The sequence below is a fragment of the Hordeum vulgare genome, chromosome 6H (genome assembly GCF_904849725.1).
Source record: "Hordeum vulgare subsp. vulgare chromosome 6H, MorexV3_pseudomolecules_assembly, whole genome shotgun sequence".
NCBI lineage: Eukaryota > Viridiplantae > Streptophyta > Magnoliopsida > Poales > Poaceae > Hordeum > Hordeum vulgare.
Window position 1 is genome coordinate 202,068,433 of NC_058523.1, and position 24,133 is coordinate 202,092,565.

General features: G+C 43.0%; 1 protein-coding gene and 1 long non-coding RNA gene across 2 annotated transcripts; both read left to right on the top strand.

Moving 5' to 3' along the window:
- Positions 1–732: 732 nt before the first annotated feature.
- Positions 733–5,861, top strand: LOC123403112. The gene is made up of 4 exons (XR_006611405.1): positions 733–926; positions 1,012–1,107; positions 2,631–2,722; positions 4,760–5,861. It is a non-coding gene; the product is annotated as an uncharacterized LOC123403112 (long non-coding RNA).
- Positions 5,862–11,444: 5,583 nt separating this feature from the next.
- On the top strand, positions 11,445–13,674 carry LOC123404827 (protein CYTOKININ-RESPONSIVE GATA TRANSCRIPTION FACTOR 1-like). The gene is made up of 3 exons (XM_045098771.1): positions 11,445–12,179; positions 12,302–12,685; positions 12,849–13,674. Exons 1-3 carry the CDS (start codon positions 11,976–11,978, stop codon positions 13,284–13,286), a joined length of 1,026 nt encoding a protein of 341 aa, XP_044954706.1. The 5' UTR covers positions 11,445–11,975; the 3' UTR covers positions 13,287–13,674.
- The last annotated feature ends 10,459 nt before the right edge of the window (positions 13,675–24,133 follow it).

Here is a 24,133-nt window from a genome sequence, read left to right on the forward strand (position 1 = left end):
CAATCTGGGAGTTTTCCTTTTTTATGTTGTTTCGTTATTTCAAAATGTTTTATCTCTTAAACCGTGCTTTCAAATCTTAGATCTTTTTTATAATTACGCGTCGAGATCTTGAAAACAAGATCCCATGTTGATAGTTTTGATGAACTATTTATTTTCACGAAAAAACCATGCCTCACGTGGAAGGAAAAAAATGTTTTTGTTTTTGTTTTTGATTGTGCCTCTCACGGAATTAAAATCGTGCCTCTTGTAATTTTTTTTTTTCGTTTTTGAGAGGCACGGTCGTGCCTCTCGTGGAAACAAAACCATAGCTCTCGAGAAAGGAAAAAACAGGAAAACATGTTTTTTCTGTTTCAGTGCCTCTCTCAAAAGCAAAACCGTGTCTCTAAATGAAGGAAAAAAATGTGTTTCTTCATGCAAAAATGTTTTTTTTGTCTAAAAGTTAAGAAAGACCGATGAAAAACCAAAACATCGAAAATCCCCAAAAGAACCCATCTTTAAAACCAAAAAGGCGTGCGAGAGAATAATAAAAAAATTAAAAGAAAACGCCCAGAACGTGATACGCTGTGGAGGATGAGAATACTACAAGTGACAGCGTCTGAGAGTGACCTTAGGCTACCGAAGGAGCGTTCCTCTCACATAGTTGCTCCCGGAGTTCCCAGGCGGAAATGCCTCAATAAAGGAGAGGCGGCAGAAGCGCATATTTGGGCTGGGCTATTTACGGTCTCGATTCATATCCTTGGCAGGCCCACCATGAAAAAGTAGTAGAAAATTACGAGACCAAAATTTCGGTTCGTTTTGTTTCCTGGTCGCGTCGGCGTCATTCTCTGCAGGGTTCAGCCCGGTGGCGCGCATGCCGTGGCGGCGTCGCATCTCGTCCTCTCCACTGGCATATGAAGTCGAGTCTCGGCCGCCGCAGGCATATGGAGGTGAGCCGTGGACACCTACTCCTTCTGCTTCGCTCCTGCCGCCCTGCACAACCTAACGATAGCTCTCGTGTCCCGACCGCTGAAGGGAGCTCCGGCGTCGTCCACCACGTGTTCGACGGAATGCCCACACAGATTTCTGAGGATCTGTAGATTCTTGAAAGGTGCCGCTGCGAGTTTGGAGGTTTGTGCACATATTATTTCCTGTGTTTGCTCGGCCATCGTTTCTCGAGTGGACGTGGCAATGGTAAAAACATCCGTTGCTATTGGTGATACAGTTCCACCGGATTCTTACACATGCGTACATTGTATGGCAGATTTTCACTAGTGATCAACCACTGTAGTAGAATCAAAGCGTCGTGGAATGCAGTGTTTTTCATATTGCGGTGGAAGTAGGTTATGCTTGCTTATAGAAAAGTAATGGAGTTAAGTTGGTGCAGTAAAACACTCTGAAGAATATGTTTCTCTACTAACCATCATTCCGTGTTTAATTCCGGAGCAAAAGGGACACATATTAAATATTTTTTCTGGATGAGAGGAAAGCAATGACCGGGCTTTTGACGCCTAGTAGTGGCCAAACCTGGTTTTAACGAAGGAAAGTGTACCAAAATGAACAATATATGGATTTCCTGGTCCAGTAAATGGATTTATTCCATTGCTTGTTTTTATCGTATGTTAGGAGACCAGAATACTGGCGGTTCTCCTCATCCCTCCCGTTAGTTGGTCTTTTGCCTTGACTTGTCAGTGTCATGTTTCTTTTCAGCAAAGTGGACCTTCTTCTTTGCTGTCGAGCACAGATGCAACCCCGTTCTATCTTCTAAACACATTTAAATGTTTCTTTCTTTACTGTGCACTTCCTTATTCTGGTCCTGCTTGTTATACATTATAAACCATTAAAAGATCTTCAGATCCTTGGGAATTATAATTGCAAATTTTGATTGATATCGAAGAACTACAATTGCTTTATACCTTTTTAGTCATAAATGAAATTGTGGTGATGAAAAACTCACTTGATATGTGAAAGCTTGAAAGTTGGCGCATCATGGTCATAGTACGAAAGGCTTGCAGAGAACCAAAATAGAGAGGCATTCAGGCACACAACGTATATGTTTGTCTTAAGCTATCCACTCTTTCTCACGTCTTTAAATTGTATATTCTCTTTTGTAGTTCACAAAGCATTGGAAGCTAGGGGGGAATTAAATAATATACAAAACATAACATATTTTATGCTTAATCTCAACCATCACTAGAATTTCCTCTTTGACCTTTATTAGTTTCTGACATGACCTGGTCTGCCATCTATGCCTAACATAATCCCAAAATTTTGTTTCATGGCATTTAGCCTGAAAATAAGTGGTTGTGGCTCAACCCTTCATCCCACCCGTAGGTTGCCTTATCCACTTCCTCACTGTTAGTGTACTCTCTGTTTCCTTCTTCTGTCTTTTTATTGTTTCTCTAATAGCAACCAACTGTTGTGGGCGTGTGCCACCCACAGCCACTTATTTGATTGTTTCATGATCACATAATACTCAGATGATGATATTGAAGTAGTACTTTATTTAGATGACAATTAAATGCGATCATATTTAGATCTTTATTTATTTTCAACTTAAGTTCTGTCGTGATTTGCAGCTATTCCCTCTCTTGTAGTTAAACTTGGCATTGCCTAATCTTTGTTGTGTTGTTTGTTGACGGAGAATCCAATAGGTACTTTTCTCAAGGATCATGGCCTCCTAATTAAGAGAAAAGTTCAGCAGTGGAAAAGAGAAGGATACTCTGGAGCTACCTTTCTAAGGAAGGTAAAAGAGAATGATAGTTTCTCGACTTGAGTGCCATTGACCAGTTCGATTCAGCACATACTATTCTCTGCAATCAAATTCCCATAATTTTGGCATGTCATTTCCTCTAAAATGACTCTGGTATTTTATCCCGCACTCGAGCTGGCAGGTATTATTTGTTGCTGGAATCCTAGGGTGTGTTTGGTTTCAGGATGAGGTGGAATCGGACGGGTTGGTTTCATCCCTAGCAGCCGTTCTCGTGTTTAGTTGGCCTAGGAACTGGAATTGGGTCATCCGCATGCAGGGAATATTCCTTCCAGATACTTCACCAACTGATTCCATCGATTTGGAGGAATCGACTCGTTATTCGTCCGTGAAAGCCAAGAAAAAAAAGAAATAACCAAACAATTCTCACCGCACTCACCCCCGCACCCGAACAAAAGTTTTCATGGTTATTTTTTCGTGGTTATTTTTTCTCGTTTTCGTGATTATTATTTTTCGTGGTTATTTTTTCATTTTCGTGACTATTTTTCGTAAATATTTGGTATGTCCTCATGATCATATATTTTTATTTGCATGTGTTGAAAATAGAAAGAAAATGTTGCTGAAAATTTAAATTATAGGCTTGTCAAATGCAAATAACTCTATTTGTTGAGATATGTAATCTCACCATTTATATTGAAGAGGTGAGTGGCATCAGATTCTTCTCATTTCATCTCTCCAACTAAACACTGGGACGGAACCAATCCATGACATTTTTTATCATCAGCTGAACACAAGGATGGAACCAACCCATGACTTTGGGATGGAACCATGACATTCCATGACTTTTGATCCTCAAATCAAACACACCCTAAAGAACGAGTTCATGTTTGACAATAGTGTACATTCTCGTTCTACTCGTGAAGTTTTTAATAGCTATGCACTTCAGCGTGGGACCAACAGCCCATGCTTATCCCGCTGCTGTCGATATTCTTCTGCCTACTTATGTTATTTACTGTTCTACTTTAATATTCTTTATTAGTTATGAAGCCTATGGTTATACTAAATTACATATATACCTTCCCGCTTGTGTGCGCACATGATCCAACACACATGAGGGTCCACGTAGGCATGGAGCGCAGTGTCTTTTTGCACAACGCCATGATCCCATTGGATTTGCAGAGCCTTCTGAAAGCTACGTATTTGTTGGGCACAGTTCTATCATTGAGCTGGTCACCTTACATCTTGTGACTGCGCTCTGCACACCCTCTCTCTCTCCTTCTCTCTCTCTCTCTCTCTCTCTCTCTCTCTCTCTCTCTCTCTCTCTCTCTCTCTCTCTCTCTCTCTCTCTCTCTCTCTCTGCAGGTGTGATTCAAAACCCCTATACGTATACATCTTAATGATCATACAACCAGGTGTACACAGTCCTATTGATGTAGATACTATCCTGCTGCACGAATGTTCTTCTAACCTGTCTCAAGTGCCATATCAACAAAAAGTTCTTATTTAGCTTACATGACATATTTGAGTTTTTATTACGTGGCAGAAGTATTTCTGCTGGACATCTCAGGTGAGACAAACGTATTTGATGGTGTAGAGTGAGATTTTTGATTTCCTAGTAGATCTGTGCTATAGCTTGGAATTATTGGTCATTTTCATTGAGCTTTGAACACAAACATGTAAATGTGCTCTAGTTGCTTAAGCTTACCCTAAGTAAATTTGTGATCTAAACACGTGCGCAATTTACATATACGCAAACTGCAGTTGGGGTTTCAAACCGTAAGCAAAGGTTTGACCAGTCACCATGCATGTCTAAACATGCCTCCCAACTTTTGAGATATTAATTAATTTAGCATCAATCTCTTTCAACTTGTCTTAGTCACCGTGCACGTCCAAGTTTGTCATTAATGAATGATGAAACAAGAACAGTGCTATTTCTTGCAGTTGAGGGTTATGTGGTCAGTTTCTGAGGTGAACATAGTGCAAACAGTCCATTAAGATACTTAACTGTAGATAGTATACTGCCCTGTCAATCTCAATTGTCTGCACTAATTCATAGTTGCGTTCTTCTTGCAGTAGATTAACTGATTCATGCCGTGGAATCGTGGATAGACCATGGAGGACTCTGGATCCCATGTCCCAAAGACAATCTCTGCATCCTGGCTGAAGTTTTGACAATTCACTGCTGAACCATGCCTGACAGTGCGCAAACCAAGGCAAAAAAGGTCAGTGGGTGTCTGGATGAGATCTGCTCACTCACCAAGTTAAACCATAGCTGCTTCTCCAAAATATGAACAACCAACCAAGAAGTAAAAAAAAACCCCGCAGTTCCATCTCAAATTTGGCGCCCAGTAGTTTCTTCCATGGCACAGAGGTACGTCTCGGATCTCGATGCCGATGCGCCCTCGGGGGGAAATGCCTACCCATTTCTAGCTAGCTTGAAGATCTCTGCGTTGCATCTTGCAAGCTGATGGGATCAACGATCTGGCCAGACGGGCTTTTCTCTCCCTTGTCCACATCCGCCTCCTTTTGTAGGCATACCATGTATCGCTCGCCGTGATGCATACTGCAATTCATCTGACCGCGAAGGGATGCATGGTGGCGAGCTACACGTACAGAGGCACAGCGCACGCAGCTAAGCAAGCAGTGGGCGCGGCCTGTCCTGCTGCCCCCCCCTCTCCTCGTTCGCGCCATTAGTCGCTTGTCCGGGAGCGCTCTCCGCTGCGATTTGTCCCCAACGGGGATCACGAGAGCGGGGAGGAACAAGTTGCCCAGATTTTGGACGCGCGCCCGTGGAAGGGCGTGGGCTTGTCATATTGGAAGAGGGGTCGCTTTCGGGTTTTAAGCTGCTTCTGCTTCTCTCTCTTACTCATGGCAGTGAGTGAGAGAGAGAGGCCGGCTGGTCGATCGTGTACGTGTGTCTTGACTGTGTGGGAGGTTAACAGGAGGAACTAGCTTAGCTAGTGTTAGTGTTAGTGTTAGAGCCTAGTATTAGGCTATCAGCTATGCATGTGTCATGTTACTATGGGCTTGCTGCTTATAGCTAGGAGCTAGCTAGCTTCTTGCCCTCTCCGGGTGATCTGGATCAATGGCCGGGAAGATCTGTTATCTTCTTCTGGATAATGTAAAATAAATGCCATATCTATGGACCTAATGAAGTCTCCTGTTCTATAGAAAATTACTACAGAAATGTTAAAACAGGTTTTTACTGCTTCGGTCTAGTCCGTCAACTGATCGCCATAAAACTAAACACTTGGTTGCCGTAGCCTCTATGGATATACTTATGCAGGGAAACGCTTTCTGTCCGCTTAATAATTTTGATGTTTTTTTTCCTGTATTGATTGCTTTTCTTTCTAATGCTGTTGGGATTTGACAACACATCAAGTCTGCCAAGGTACTGCTATAACCCACTGCCGTATATAGCAGCACCATGTTACAAAATTAGTTACTGTGCTATAATTAATGTTTGTGGCTTAATTTAGCCGGTCGTATGTTACTAGTGCTCTATGATTAAGGGCAAACTAGCATCCCATCTGCTGCCAGTGCCAATAAATCCAAAGATCATGCTTGCCTGGCCCCGCAAGGCGCAGGAAGTGTCTCATTGCCTGCCCATGTCTTTAATAGTTCTTTGTCTCCACTCTCCCTTTCTCTCTCTCCCGCTGTCTGAGAGATGCCCGTCCATGCGAACCTATCCATTCACAACAGAGCCGCTGCATTCACCAGATCATCCACAGGCCTCCCTCTGATCGGCTCAGCTTTTGTTCAACCGATCTGTCGTTTATGCACTACAGTGCTGTGATTCGTGTATGTACTGCATGTACCCGATTGACTGCAAGAGAAAATAATGGAGATGGGTCGACATGTGATCGTTAGTTAACTAACCCTACCTTGATGTGACCATGCTTTTGTACCTACGTAATACTCATCTATATCTGGACCTGGAGCAAAATATGTTCATATACCTGGAACCAGATTCATTTGGAATGGGGGTAATCATGGGGTTGTGGTTCAATCAAATCCTTAGGATCTTTTCTCTATATAAATTGTTGGGAGCCACTACATAGCGGAGCCACATGAACGCCTTCCCGCGCGACGGTTCTTCACCATGCATGTAGCTAATACATCAGCGTGACATCAACAATTTTTTAATGTTGAATTTTCAAAAAGTTTTATCTCTTAAACTATAAATCCAATTGACGATCCATTTTCACCGTTAGCTTTTTGGCAACAAGATCTTTAAAACTAGATCTTATACCGACATGTTTTGATTTTATTTTTCATCGATAGTTGTCAGATTACTATTATTTAGTTGTTAGATTATGAGATACTTAATAGCCACGTTTAATTAACTTAGTCGTCAACCTGCCAACCGTGTGTATAGATTTTTGACAACTACGTTTGCTTAGACCCGAAGGCCGTGTTTGACAAATGATTGTTGTCTTGTAGCAATTTTCATTATACATGATATAAACGCATGTCATAGGTTTGATTTGCCAATTTTTAAATATGTCAACTTCTCATATTTACATACAACTTTGCCAGAAAAATATTTTGTGTGCTTGCTAGTTTAACTATGCCGACATGTCATATTTACTAACAATTACTAAAATAAGTTTTTTTTGGTCGTCGGTTTTAAATATGCCGAGTTGTCATATTTTTACATGTTATCGTCCTAAAAAAGTTGTTTGTGCTTGCCCGTTCGATTATGTCGAGATGTCATATTTATACGTAATTTCTAAAAAATATGGCGATTAAATTATTTTTTATCAGACAAGTAAGTACTTACTAATATGATAAGTAAGTGCAACAAATGTGGTAAGTACGAGCAAAAAAAAGTTGTCGAAACATGTCGACATGTGAGCTAATTTTAAAGATTTCGTCGAAACAAAGTCAACGGCGCAAACGGATCATCGGTCGAATTAATGGTTTTAAAGATAAAACTTTTGATTTTTGATCATTTAGAATGAATTGGATGACATCATTGCATGCATACATGCATAATAAAAAAAGGTCCGATTTCTTTTGCTGCCAGATATGGTGTCAACCGCCGCACCGGAAAGCCGCGATGCGGCGTGTGTAGATTAGATTTTTCCTAAATTATTTGATTCATTGGACTGGATCCTCCAGGATCATTTTTCCTAAGGATTCCTTTGCACAATCAAACAAACCAAAATACTCAACATGGCATTCTAATCCGACGGTTTTCCTATTCCACGTTTTAGAATCATTTGAATAAAGAGGCCTTGGTGTTCACGTTAGAAATGCACATGAGTATACTAGTAGAACTGTCTTGACTTCTAAGTGGACGATAAGAACCCTTCGATTGAGCGACATTATTTCATGCAAAGGCTATATATAGGGATTGACTATTCATCATCCTAGGTGAGAAATAGTTATTCTTCATCCCCATCTATTTTAACACCAATGCATCGTAATTTTATGTTTTGTCAATTTTATCTTATTTAATACTAGAAAGGGACCGCAAGAAAGTATATAGCTGTCGTAAAAAATATTTTATGTTAAATAATATTACAAACATAACAACACATTGTAAGATATACATAAAATGTTTTTTTCTTGACCTATATATTTTGTTTTCTTATGCCAAATTTTAACTAATTGTATTGCAAATGTAATTTATTTAGAAAACAATCATAAGATTACCTTGAGTGAAAAATAACCTATTCTGCACCCTGAGTGATGAATACTATTACGAATAAATTATTCTTCATCCGAGGTAATCTTAAGATTGTTTTATAAATAAAGTAACTTAAGATACAAATAGTTACATTCATATTAATCCACTATGTAAATTTTGGCATAAGAAAACAAAAATATAGGTCATAAGACCAGAAAAATTGCATTTTATGTATATTTTACACTATATTTTTTATGTTTGTAATTTTACGTAACAAAAATATTTTTTACGGCGATTGTAACGTTTTCTTTTTACGTATGAAATAAGATAAAATTTATGAAATGTAAAATTACGGCACATTAATGTGAAAATAGAGGTGACGAACAGTGCGACCCTGGTAGTCAATAAGATGCGTGAGTTATAGTCACTCCGTTAGTACAAACATAGATACATTGACGAATTAAAATGCCTACTCTCCGTCAATTGTTAGGGTGTGTGTTCAGAGAGCGCAGCATGCAGGTACGCCGCGTACATGTATGAGTATCTCTTCTGATAGCAAAGGAAATGGTAGGAAATATCTTGATAGGAAAGGTAACCTTGAGAACATATTTATAATCTTATTAAGGTAACTTGAAGGTTTCTGGTACTTGGATATCTCTAGGTGGAGATCAGTATATCTTTAACTATATATGAAATACATCTCTATCCTGCGCCAATTCAAGAGAACATTTTCTAATGATCACATGGCACATATGTACATGAAGAATTTGGGGGTACTGAGCAATGTACTTCTTCTGTAGTGACTTCAGAAACCCTCGTGCTATATCATATATCTATGCCGGTAGACCCTCAAACTTAAAATTTTAGCTGTTAAGACGTGTCTACATGTTTTTTGCGTGGAAGATCAAAAACAGAAGTCTGTTTTTTGACCAACTTGCAATGAAGTTCTGGTTTTTCTGGCAAAGTTAAACACATATTGATATGGATTAAACGATGAGTTTTAGTGAAATCTACACGCTAGAATATTCAGATTCATCTGATATCAACTGCTAGTTGGCACTCCAGACTTCCAGAGTAACACTTGGAACACTAGGAAATAAGAAAAATGTTAGATTCCAGCGTGTATAGAATTAAACTTATTTAATTGATGAGGTTTTAGTGCCACTTCTTCTGATTGTGCTGTGGCGGAATTATTGCTAATAACAAATAGTTGTGATTACAAACACCGATTAAACATCCTATAACGATCCACATTAGCTTTTGGCAGTGAGCTATTTTGTAATCTTGCACCGTACTGTTTTCATGTCAAAAAGTAGCTTTTGATACCAAGAGAACACAACAACAAAAGAGTTGGGATCTTCAGTTTGGCCGCTTGAGCCTTAACTATGAGCGAGCTAACATACATTAAGACCATATTTGGGAAGTACAAGCTTCTATACAAATATAGTTTCTTTATTGGAAAAAAATTTCCATTTCAAGTACCTTTTTTTTTTAAAAAGTGATTGCCCGACTGTATAAATAAAGCCATAGAAGGTTCACATCAATAACCCAATCAGATCGAGTAGCAACACACTGGCTCACCAGCCAACATACATAACATAGCCGACGGTGCGAAATACCATCAGATCCCTCGGTAGGGGTCCAACTGCAGCCGGAAGTTTCAGGTCGGAGGTCGCACAAAGGTTTTACTCAGGATCGGGCCTCCGTAGAGTAATACACTACATCCTGCTCGCTCTGATATTTTATGGTGGAGGAATACCTTGTGCGAGGGGTTTACAATGGTGTTTGATGTTGCTACCGAGAGTTGCTATCTGAAATAAGACGGGATGAAGGACTGCTGACCTCCCCTTATATAGATGGAGGAGGTCTATGGTTTACGGGGGAACAAATGCGATCTAGGGCACCTATGATCTGCGTCTTGGGCGTCAAGAAGATCCTTGACGCTACCCTTAGGGTTTTGCTCGGACTTGGGCTTTGGGGCCCCTAACGAGGCCTAGGGTCGGGCTCTTCCTAATGGACCACCCCTGTTGTATGACATCGTCAGTAGCCCCCGAGCGTGGCGAAGGTCACAGAAGTGCTCTTCGAGACCTCTGACAGGCCCCTGTCTTCCTCTTTCCCGCACCTTGGCCCTTAAGCTCTTAGAAGGCCTGAACCCGACCTCTTGCAGTAGCTGTGTCCTTCAAAGGGTTACACACTCGGGCGACATCTTTTACTTTAGGCCGAACTGAAGCCCCGCTGAGGGAATTGGTGGCGTATCCCGGTAATTTTGGGTGTGGATGATGGCACCATGATTCTCGCGCACTTAGTCATCTTAAATGTCATATTTGTAGTTAGATTTAAGCGGAACAAATCTTGTCCTTGTGCTATGTTAACCGCAGGATAGAAGATGTTGCCATGACACTAGACAAGGGCCAATCAAATCGTACCTAAATATATATCTTCGTGAGAGGAGCTGATTAATTGTGCAATAATATGATTCTTATCTCCTACTTCCTCCTTTCCTAAATATAAGTCTTTTTAGAGATTCCAATGCAAACTACATACGGATGTATATAGACCTATTTTAGAGTGTAGATTCACTCATTTTGCTCCGTATGTAATCCTCGGGTGAGGAGCAGGCGGCTCGCCTGAGGCGTGGCCCTGGGGTCGGCGTGTGTGTTGTTGCTTTTGTAGGTCGGAGCGGCGGCTCCGGAAATGGTTGTAGGGCGTCAACTCTGGTTGCTCGGGTGAAGGAGTCGGCGACTTGTCAGGGGCGCGGCCTCGGGGTCGGTGTGTGCATTGCTTATGTATCGGTTTTCGGCCAGTTTTCCTTATTAACTGGTCAATTCTCTTCTTTTTAATGAAAAGGCAGAGCTTCTGCTGGTTTCTCAAAAAAATAAAATGAAATCTCTAAAAAGACTTATATTTAGGAACCGAGGGAGTATAATACGGTATAAGGCTAGATACTGTTCCTAGAATGTGACATTTTCTAACCACTTATCCAGCTAAAAACGTATCTCAGAGCCACCATTTTTCGCCAAGGATCCAAAGCAGAAAATGTGCTTCTTTGCCGGACTAACCTAAATGTGTGAATCCTCAGGCTTTCAATGCGCCTAAGATGAGAACTTTTAGTAGTATCTACAAACAGTATGTTTGCTTGAAATGAGAAACACTTTTAACATAGGAGTGGGCCGCGGGGGGCACATGCTGCAGTTGCATGGGATCTTGGTTGAGCTTGGGAACGAATGTTTGCATGCAGAGTGTCTAATAACGTGTTTGTTCGACTTTTGCTTCCTCATCCCTATAATTTCCCGTGCTGTGTCCCAGTTCTCACTTTGTTTCTCACTCTAGTAAAGGGATCACAGACTTCCTTCTAAGTCCCCCCTAGGTGCAAGCTAGAGAGAGATATAGAGAGATGTTAGCTTGATAGTAGCTCTTGGCTCCCAATAGCTCCCCTTTACAAAAAAAAGGACGTGTCACTCTCCACTGTCCATGATCACTCTGGGCCCCCGTAAATTGCCCCTCCAACTGCAGATCTCTACACACCTCTCCACCCCTAACTAGCTGCGTCCCCCTTATATCCACCCTGATCTCTTCCACCTCTGCTCACAGCACCTGCAGATAGCTTGAGAGCTAGATCTCTCGTTCTCGTTCTCGTTCCTCCTCTCCTCTCACATGTCTACTATCTACATGAGCCAGCTATCTACTCTCCCTCTAATGGATGGAGATCAAGATCAAGGGCACTTTCAAGCCTTTCATCTACCCAAGGACCCTCCTATCTTGTTCCCTTTCATGATCGACAACCCTGTGGATCATCAAGGGCAAGGCTGTGGAGACCAGCACTCGGGGCAGCATCTTTTTGGTGAATCTAGTCAGCAGGTGAGGGGGATCACAACTAGCTAGCTATACATATGTCTAGATCGATGTGTTCCAGCGGTTTTAGTACGAGCAAGCTCTTCTTATAATCCTGCTCCCTGGCTTGCATTTCTCTTCTCTTCTAGTTCAATGATCGCATGATGATGGGCGGAGGATCTGCGGACGTCTTCGCCACATGTTCCCCGTTCGGACCTACCATCCAAAGCATCGGCAGTGACATGATCCAGAGATCCTCATACAATTCCTATGATTTCGAAGCCACACATGCTAGCGATGGATCGACCAGTCAGTGGGCATCTGCCAAACCGCCAGTGAAGATGAGGATCATGAGAAAGGCGCCAACGAATGATCCCCAAGGAGGGATGGTGAGAAAGCCAAGGAGAAGGGCACAAGCACACCAAGCTGATGAGAGCCAGCAGCTGCAGCATGCCATGGGTGTTATCAGAGTGTGCTCAGACTGCAACACCACCAAGACCCCCTTGTGGAGGAGTGGTCCTTGTGGCCCCAAGGTGAAACATATTGCTATAGGCAACCTTCATGATCTATACCTGCTCAATCTATGTACTTTAATTTGCTTCATATTAACATGTAGTACATATAACACAGTAGTACAAATTACACGCATATATTTATTTGAGTGTTCTTTTTTCATGCGTCTATTGGTTCATGCAGTCTCTTTGCAACGCATGTGGCATACGCCAAAGGAAGGTTCGCCGTGCGATGGCTGCAGCGGCGGCCACCGGAGCCAACGGTGGGGTGGCATCTGCTTCCAGTGGCGGGGTGGCGTCCGGGGGCGTGCAAACAAGCGAAGCATCACAAGCGGTGAAGGCCACAAAGAAGGAGAAGAGGGCTGCGGACCTCGACCGGTCGCTGCCCTTCAAGAAGAGGTGCAAGATGGTTGATCATCCTACCGTTACCTCCACCAAGGTCGTGGCTGTCGACGCCACTCCGAAGCATCAAGATCACGTTGTGTCCGAGGACGTCGCCACGGTGGAGAGACTGAGCAAAGCCGATCCGCCGGCAGCGTTCACTCACGTTTTCGTGCGAGACGAGATCACCGACGCTGCCATGCTGCTCATGACCCTATCCTGCGGTCTTGTTCGCAGCTAGTATTAGCTAGCTAGCTAGCTAGTAGACACTAGACACCGATGAATGCAACTTGATTTGCATATCACGAGTATATTAGTCTTGTTATATTTTCTGTATCTTGTGATCTTATTGTTTTCTGTTATTGAGGAGATCGGTCGATCAGGGCGTACGGATAGAGAGAAGAGGGAGGAAGAGGGAGAGGAAGAGAGGAGGGTGATCACATGTCTAGGGTAATAAGCGAACAAGCTCGATAGTAGTAGTATGTAGTAACCCGGATTTGCCATGAGGGTGAGTTTTTTGTTTTACAGTTTTCTTTCCTTTCTTTGCTCTGCTGCCGTTATTTAAGCCAGTATAAATTGTGTTCCTTCTTTTGTAGTACCATATTATGTAATAAAACATATTTCCGTAAGCTCTTCGTTTTTCTTTTGGAGCTCACAATGTGGAAAGGATCGATGTGGGAAGAAGAAACTACTGTGCATCATATTGGCTGTGGTTTACGATATACTTTTTCTGTATCATAATATTTGTTGTTGAGGAAAACTAGTCTACTTCTTTCCAATAACAAATATTTAGGAACAGAGAAAGTATATGATATATCGTTACTGTTATAACATATGTCAGCTAATTGTGTATTGTGATCTACTTTTTGTCAGGTATTCTCATACTTTCCACCTTTTTCGGACACAAACATTCTCCCTCATGGCTATGCATGCATGCACGCATGCATGTGGGACACATGAACCCTTGATGTTGGGAGATGTGTGTCCTGGCAACTTGCTACAGAACTACTACAGGCACCGGTCGGTACGTAAATTATTAGCCGTTCTATTTTTCTGCACCAAATTAGCTTAAACATGTATACAAGCTCCATAACCCTCTCTACTGATCCGCAAGCCTGCAAAGGCACAAGCATCCACATATTTGTGTTGTACTCCCTCCGTTCCTAAATAAGTTTTTTTAAAGATTTCATTAGGGGAACATACGAAGCGAAATTAATGAATCTACATTCTAAAGCATGCCTATGTACATCCGTATGTAGTCTTTTAATGAAACCTGTAAAAAGACTTATATTTAGTAACGGAGGGAGTACCTCCTTGGGATATCCGGCTTAGAGCGAAAATCTGTCCTGTCTACCATGCAATTTCTCCATTAAGAACAATGTCACTAATCCAAACTGATACTAGAAGATGATCATGCATGATGAATTGATGATATTTTGTCATGCCGAGAGGGAGAGGGGGGAATTATACAGTTTCAACAAAATGATGAACTGAGACCAACATTGATGAAGTCACTAAATTTATTACTACTATTATCAGAAAACATATCCATTATTTGAATAAAATGTTCCCTCTAATCCTAGGACAATACAATACCTCCGTATCTTAAATCAGATTGATAATATGTAAATAAGCTAGACCTTCATGTATACTCCCTCCGTAGTGTAAGTTTAGCATTCGAAATTTGTCCACAAAAAAGTGTATTTATATTTTTTCAATGCATTTCAAAGTATATTTTTTTTATCTCTCATCACATGAGAATCAAGCCTAATAACATTCAGCTCTCTTCATTTTCTACATGCACATAACTCATTGGAAGTGGGGTAATTAAAGAGGGGAGGATGGTGGCTTGTACTTTCCCAATGCATTTTCTACTTCACTTCACAATCTGTCTTAAAAATTCTATATACACTTATTTGAGGACGGAGGGAGTACTCTAAATTCCTCTGTTGAGTAAATAATTATGTGTTTCATTTTTGAAATAATTTAGTTGCAAAAACAACATGAAGTTCTCTTTTGTTTAGGGGCACTCCCAATGTTTGTATCTTAGCACATATTCATAAGCAAATTTCTGACACGACACCTTATTTAACGAGAAAATAGAAATTAACGACCATATCTTTAAGAGTAGGGATAAGGCTGGTCCCAATAAAATACTGTATAGTAGTATCATACATATACTAGTGTAGAATACTATGTTTACAATGGATAGTATTATAGGTTGATATCATAGTGATCTCATTTATTATCATGCAGAATACATATTAGCACATTATTTAATATGATGTGGTATCATATCGTGATACTCAATCCTCTTTTTTCTCATTTAGTTGTGCGCCATCTCAGTAAAAATGCATATTTGGCGTGCATAATGTAGAGTTAGAGCAGGGCATAATGTAGAGTTAGAGAAGGGACAGGGTTAATAGTATAACCAACAGCCGTCTATGTGGATCGAGTTCTCATATTATTTATAGCCAACCTAATAGACCACTCATACAATGGTTAGTCATACTAGTATGTTATATCATTAATATATGTCTCAACTCTCTCTCTCTCTCTCTCTCTCTCTCTCTCTCTCTCTCTCTCTCTCTCTTCCCCCCTCTCTCTCAAAGGCGTGCTATAGCGGGCTCTAATTTTGTAGTCCGCTTCTCTGTTCTCTCATCTCCTTTCTCCTTCAACTAAGCACAAATCTGATGTAACATCTCTTATAGCCCACCTATGCCATTCTAATGTACTTGCTCTCAGAAGCTGGTTATATAAATTGTCACATCACCAATGGACGACCTTATTAACTATTAACTAATAGTATAATGGAGTTGACTTAGATATATATATGTCGATGTGATGTCATCTATAGACACCTACAATAAGGTAGGCCATATGATTGTCTATTTCTCCATCCGATCCAAAATAAGTTTCATACTATTGAACTAAGGTTAAACTAAACTTAGTTCAATATCACAACACTTTTTTTTGGATCACAGGGAGTAACTTTTTCAACCTTCTCTCTTTTTCTTTTTTCATATTTATTCTATTTGTTTAGAAGCACATGTATAGTTAGGATCTTGCATGGGAGTCCACTTTCCCTATTTTGCTACTACCTCTGTTCTCCTTTATTGGTTCCCTTCATGTTTTATGCCAAAATTTGAACATAAATTTAATTAATAAAATGTTAATGTTGTCACCATAGGTTACGTCGTTGAATTCGCATTTGAACATAGTTTACAATAATGTTATTTTTCCTATGTATAATTTATACTTTATTAATAATAACTCTAGTCAAAATATGACCCTAAGTACGAGGGGGACTAATAAACCATGACAAAGATAGTATGCTCTCCTCCACATTGGTAAAAGTGACATGTAAGCGTGCTATAAGCCCCTTATTATTATACTTGCTCTAAGGTTGACTGTTAGTTTCGTACCTTTTTTACTTTCTCCTTTTCTGGTTCCTCTCATTTAGTTTCTTTACCTAGGAGCATGTGTAGAGGGTGACTCTTGCATGAGAGCGCACTCCTTAGAAGAAACACATGAAAAAGAGCTTACATGTGCACCTATTAATATTGTATTTTCAGATCTCACATATCTATGTGGGAGCATCTCCAACAATTCATTTCAGTTGTTGTCATCTTTAGTTCATACATGAATTTGGCCACACTTTACCTTTTCTAAAAGTGTGGCTAGAAATAGAAATTAATCATTCTTTTATTTGTATATATATTTTAGGAGACATACAAGTTGATAGCATGTGTTGCATTGCTAAGAAGGTGTGATGTGTGTTACAGCTAGGAAAATAAAACAAACTAATCAACATGTACTTGGGTGACTAGTATAGTGGTTGCACCCCCAGCCTAAGGTGGATCTAACCATAGATTTGACTCTAAGCGTGTCTGAACATATGTTCTTTCAATGGTAGATGAGTTTCGAATAGGTAGCAAGATGCTAGTGGTGATTTCGTCAATCGTGAAGCACCATGACTTTGGGCCAGATGGTATAGAGTGTATACATATGGTGTAGTATGTGTGCACACATGTCTATGTTGTAAATAAATAGTGGGGAGTAAGAGCATCTACAGCCAGGCCTTGCAAGTCCGTCCCATCAAACGTCCGTGGATGCGTCCGCGGACACTAATCGGTCACGCCTCAAACAATGTATTCTACATGTGGATACCTTAAATTAGAAACCTCGAATCCATACTATTACATGCAACATAAACCTAATACTAAGCGGGGCTCGCCCGGCTCCGCCGTGCCCATGTCCGGCGGCTGGCTAAGCCCCTCACAGTGTCGATCCGGTCGCTGGCGAGGTAGAGTAGGACATGGGACACTAGCCGGCTCACAAGAGTCGAGCTCCCGTCGTCTCCCATGCCCTACTATTCCTTGTCGGAGCCCGTAACCAGGACGGTGCCTTCCTGGGAGGGCCGATGTCCACCACGATGCGGTTGCGTCGCCCACACTGGTGGACCCTACTGGGCGCCGGAGAGTGTGACTCTACCTCTCCAACATCCACCACCGCGAGGGCCTCCGCCGTATCCCGTGCCCGCTGCCTTGCCCGTCGGGCACGCCGCACCATAACATCATCCGAGGACGACCATGCTTCGTGCTCAGCGCACCAACACAAGGGTTGCGCTTCCGCCACGACGTTAGGACGCCAGACGGACTGCACCGCCTCCGGTTGTGCGGACGCAAAGGATTCCCGGCGTTGCGAGTCCGAGCGCTGTCGTCGTGCGGCCGCCTCCCGGGAGCGGCTGAGTGCAAGCCAAACGACCATCTCCTACTCGGGGCCCCATGGTACGAGATCGTGGTCGACGGATCTGGAGGTAAAGGACTAAGATCGGCTGCCCGCCATGCCAAAGGTGAGATTGGGTGGCGGATTGGAGTGGAGGGGAGTGGAGTGAAGTGGCTAAGGTTTGGTCCGACGAGCGGATGTGGACGAACATATGTGGGGTAGATGCGGGCCAGTGCGGGCCACGCGTGCGTGCCCGGGCTCCCCCATATCCGCCCCATATTTGGGCTGGAAATGAGGGATGCCGGTCAGTCCGGGCATATGAGGTCGGTTTGAGGGGTTCGTCTGGGTCACTTTTCATGACTGGTCAGTGACCGGGCGGCCTGCCCGGGCGTTTGAGGAGGGCTTGAGGGGTCCGATTGTAGGAGCATCTACAACCAGACCCTTCAAACCCTCCTCAAACGTCCAGGTAGGTCACCCGGTCATTGATCGGTCACAAAAAAGCAACCCCGACGGACCCCTCAAACCGGCCTCGACAACCGGATCCTTCAAACCCTCCTCAAACGCCTAGGACAGGCCGCCCGATCATTGACCGGTCACGGAAAAGTGACCCAGACATACCCCTCAAACCGGCCTCAAACACCTGGGCTGACCGGCACCCTTCATATCCAGCCCAAATATGGGTCAGATATGGGGGAGCCCGGGCACGCCCGCCTAGCCCACAGTGGCCCGCGCTCGCCCGCATCAACCTCACATATATTCGTCCACATCCGCTTGCCGGACCAAACCCTAGCCACTTCGCTCCACTCCCCTCCACTCCCATCCGCCACCCAAGCTCACCTCCGGCATGGCGGGCAGCGAATCTGAGTTCTTCACCTCTAGATTCGTCGACCATGAGCTCGTCCCACGCAGCCCCGAGGAGGAGATGGCCGTTCGGCTTGCGCTCCGCCGCTTCTGGGACGCGGCAGCACGACGACAACGCCGGACTCGCAACGCCGGGAATCCATTGCGTCCGCACAACCGGTGCTTGGATCTGGCGTCGCTGCCTCACTAGAGGCGGTGTGGTCCGTCTGGCGTCCGAACGCTATGGCGGAAGCGCAACCCCTCCGTTGGCGTGCCGAGCTCGAAGCATGGCCGTCCTCGGACGATGTCATGGCGCGGCGTGCCTGCGCGCGAGGCAACGGGCACGGGATGCGGCGGAGGCCCTCACGGCGGTGGATGTTGGAGAGGCGGAGTCACACTCTCCGGCGCACCGTAGGGTGCACTAGTGTGGGTGACGCAACCACGTCATGGTGGGCGTGGGCTCCTCCCAGGTAGGATTCGTCATCGACTGGCACCGTTCGGGTTACCGGCTCCGACAAGGAAGAGTAGGGCATGGGAGACGATGGGAGCTCGACTCCCATGAGCCGTCTAGTATCCCATGTCCTACTCTACCTCGTCGACGACCGGATCGACACTGTGAGGGGCGCAGCCAGCCGCCACACATGGGCACGGCGAAGTCGGACGATCTCCGCTTAGTATTAGATTTTGGTTGCATGTAATAGTATGGATTTGAGGTTTTAATTTAAGGTATCCAGATATAGAATGCATTATTTGAGGCGTGACCGGTTAGTGGGCGTTTGAGAGGCTGGATTTGTAAGGTCCGACTGTAGATGCTGTAACATAGACTAGTGGCAAAGTATCATAGATAGTTGCACTTATTGTGTTATAGACTCATTTTACCTTGGGTTACATTATGTTACTATAATATGTTACCATAATTACTTTTCTACTTATTAACTACTTGCCACATAAGCAAACTTGTCTTGGGATGCATTATGTTAGAGCATGTCCAACAGACCCGCGTCGGCGCGACACACAATTTATTTTACAGTGCGTGCAACTTCCGTTTTTGTGTCCGACTAGGCAGTTGCTGCACCAGGCGCTGCAAATTTTTAGCGCGCCAGCGTGCCACTTCAGCAGGCGCTGTAAATCGAGCGCGCGCCCTGCAGAAACATCATTTTGCATTCAATGTGAAACAAATAAGATCAAACAAACACAAAATAATTCATCAAAAAATAGTTTAGTTATTATTACAACTCAAACAAGCAATTAAACTTCAATACAACAAATAGTCCATGACCAACACAACAAATGTTTAGCACAACAAACATACAACACCATGCGTTTTGTTGCCCATTCCATCGAAAGATCAAAAAGATCAAATTCTTCATCGGAAGAATCGTGGGATGAACTCATCTACACATTTGAAATCAAACTCAAATTTAACACTACAAACAACATACTCCAAAATCATTTACAAAAATGAAGTTTAGCAACGCATACCTTGCAAGCGTTTTGTCAAACACCTTGTGGGCGCTGAGCTACAAACCCCCGTCGGGCGCTGTTCGTCGGCGGAATGGGGCGCTCCAGGGGCGGCCGCGACGGAGGAAGCAGTGGCAGCCATCGGGGAAGAGGGGGAAGCGGCGCACGTGGTGGGGAACGGCAGGGAAAAGCATCGACAGGTGCCGGAGAGGATGGGGAAGTCATGCACGTGAGTGGATATTTCAGATCCGGCGGTTGGTGGATGCTACTGCATCAAAAGACCTTCCAACGGCGCCAGAAACAAGCGTGCTGACGGGAGACTATTCTTATCTTGATACTCCTCAGCAACGGCATGAGGAATCGTTCTGCTACGGCTACACCTTTAGGGACTTACTTGGCAAATTTGCAAAGGATTCCCCCGTGGCCTTGGAGCCTTGCGTTGGTGTTCCCTTGAAGCGGAAAGGGTGATGTATCACAGCGGCGGTAAGTATTTCGCTCAGTTTTGAGAACAAGGTATCGATCCAGTGAAGGATTATCACAAGTACCTGCACAAACACAAAGAGCTTGCACCCAACGCTATGAAGGGGTTGTCAATCCCTTATAGATTGTTTGCCAAGTGAGAACTGAAAGCAAAAAGAAACAAAGCAAAGTAAAAGCGAAAGTGGAAACGATAGGTGTGAATAGACCCCGGGGCCGTAGTGTTCACTAGTGGCATTTCTCATGAAAGCAAGTAGACGGTGGGTGAATGAATTACTGTCGAGCAATTGATAGAACCGCGCAAAGTCGTGACGTTATCTATGGCAATGATTATATCTATATGCATCACGTCCAAAACAAGTAGACCAATACTTTCTGCATCTACTACTATTACTCCACACGCCGACCGCTATCCAGCATGCATCTAGTGTATTAAGTCCAAAAGAACAGAGTAACGCCTTAAGAAAGATGACATGATGTAGATGGACAATCTCATATCTACGATAAAAGCCCATCTTGTTACCCTTGATGGCAACAACATGATGCGTGCCTTGCTGCCCCTTCTGTCACTGGGAAAGGTCACCACACGGTATGAACCCAAAACCAAGCACTTCTCCCATTGCAAGAATCATAGATCTAGTTGGCCAAACAAAACCCAAGACTCGGAGAGACTTACAAGGATATCAAATCATGCATATAAGAAATAAGGAAAGACTCAAATATATATCATAGATAATCTGATCACAAATCCAGAATTCATCGGATCTCGACAAACACACGCCAAAGAGGATTACATCGGATAGATCTCCATGAAGATCATGGAGAACTTTGTATTGAAGATCCAAGAGAGAGAAGAAGCCATCTAGCTACTAACTACGGACCTGTAGGTCTGAAGTGACTACTCACGAGTCATTGGAGGGGCGATGATGTTGATGAAGAAGCGCTCCAACTCCAAAGTCCCCTCCGCCAGGGCACTGGGAAGGGTCTCCAGATGAGATCTCGCGGAAACGGAAGCTTGCGGCGGCGGAAAAGTGTTTTTGTGGATGCCCCGATTTTTTCTGGATTTTTAGGGAATTTATAGGCCAAAGACCTAGGGCAGGGGAGTGCTAGGGGGGCCACAAGCTTGGTTGCCGCGGCCTCCCCTTGGCCGCGGCAACAGGGCCTGTGGGCCCCCTGTGGGCCCACTGCCTTGGCCCTCAAGCCTCCCAATCTTCTTCCGTTCTGGAAAAATTTATTTCGGGGATTTTATTCCGTTTGGACTCCGTTCCAAAATCAGATCTGAAAAGAGTCAAAAACACAGAAAAAATAGGAACTGGCGCTTGGCACTGTATTAATAAGTTAGTCCCAAAAAATATATAAAAGGTAAACAAAACATCCAAAGTTGACAAGATAACAGCGTGAAACCATCAAAAATTATAGATACGTTTGAGCTGTATCAAGCATCCCCAAGCTTAACTCCTGCTCGTCCTCGAGTAGGGAAGTGATTAAGAACGAATTTTTGATGTTTTCATGCTACCTAGCATAGATGTCCTTTGTAACTCCTCTTATGTGACGTGAATGTTCAGATCCATTAGATTCAAAACAATAGTTTGCTATTGACGTGGAAACAATAATACTTCAAGCAAACTAGCAAGGTAATCATGAACTTTCAAAATAACAAGGCCAAAAGAAAGTTATCCCTACAAAATCATATAGTCTGGCTATGCTCTATCATCATTGCACAATGAATTTAAATCATGCACAACCCCGGTATTGGCCAAGTAATTGTTTTCACACCTTTACTTTTTCAAACTTTTTCAACTCTCACGCAATACATGAGCGTGAGCCATGGTTTTAGCACTATAAGTGGTGTAGAGTGTGGTGGAGGTTGCACGACAAACAAGGAGAAGATGGTCATATTGACTAGGCATATCAATTAGCTATGGAGATGCTCATCAATAGATATCAACGTGAATGAGTAGGGATTGCCATACAAATGATGCACTAGAGCTAAGAGTATGTGAAAGCTCTTAAAGAAAACTAGTGGGTGTGCATCCAACTTGCTTGCTCACGAAGACCTAAGGTAAATTTGAGGAAGCATATCATTGGAATATACAAGCCAAGTTATATAATGAAAAATTTCCCACTAGCTATATGGTGGTGACAAAACGAGAGACTCTCAATCATGAAGATCATGGTGCTTAATATGCACAAGTGTGGAAAGGTGGTAGCATTGTCTCTTCTCTCTTTTTCTCTCATTTTTTTTGGATGGGCTCTTTGGCCTCTCTTTTTTTGGTGGGCATCTTTGGCCTCTTTTCGTATATGGGCTTCGCTGGCCTCTTTTATTTTCTCACATGGGACAATGCTCCATCAAAGATGATCATCACACTTACAACTCAAAACTTAGAGCAATGATGACTCTATATGGAATGCCTTCGGTAGTGTACCGTGACAATGATCTAGCATGGCATGGACATTAATGGAAACATCATGCTAGCTATCTTACGATCATGCAATGGCAATGTAGACGTGGTGGCACATGTAATGGTGGTAGTTGCATGACAATATATCTCGGAATGACTTTGAAAAAGCCATAGTAGGTAGGTATGGTGGTTGTTTTGAGGGAGGCTAATGGTGGGTTTAGTGCACCGGTGAAAGTTGCACGACACTAAAGAAGATAGTGATGGTGGAAGGTGAAAGTGCATCTAAACCATGGACTCAACATTAGTCATGAAGAAATCATATACTTGTTGCAGAAGTTTTATTAGTAATCGAAACAAAGCATTCAACGCATACTCCTAGGGGAAGGGTTGGTAGGTATAAACCATCGCACGATCCCGACCGCCACACAAAGGATGACAATCAATAGACTAATCATGCTCAGACTTCATCACATAGCGGTTCACCATACGTGCATGCTACGGGAATCACTAACTTCAACACAAGTATTTCTAGATCCACAACACCTTACTAGCATAACTGCAATATTACCACAACCACAACTCAAAACTAATTGAGATGAATCAAACTTCTCTAACTATTGAATGCACATGAAGGTGGAAGTTTTCATATCCCTTTGGATAACTACCCCTTTTGAGACTACTTTCAAAGCATAGATCAACTACCAAGGCACGCACCGCCGTGCTCTAGAATATATAAGTCAAGCACATAGAGCAAAATCAACTAGCTCCAAAAGATATAAGTGAAGCACATGTGAGCTGAATTGTCTAACCAAAGGATATAAGTGAAGCTCGATAAAATCACGGTGAATGCATGTCTCTCTCTCTAGGTGTGCAGCAAGGATGCTTGTGACACAACAAAAATAAAAGACTCCTACGATACAAGACGCTCCAAGAAAAACACATAACATGTGGTGAATAAAAATATAGCCCCAAGTGACGTTACCAATGGATTGAAGACGAAAGAGGGGATGCCTTCCCGGGGCATCCCCAAGCTTAGGATTTTATGGTATCCTTGAATCAACTTGGGGTGCCTTGGGCATCCCCAAGCTTGAGCTCTTGCCACTCTTTATCTTTTTGTCCATAAGAACTTCACCCAAAACTTGAAAACTTCACAACACGAAACTTAAACAGAAACTCGTGA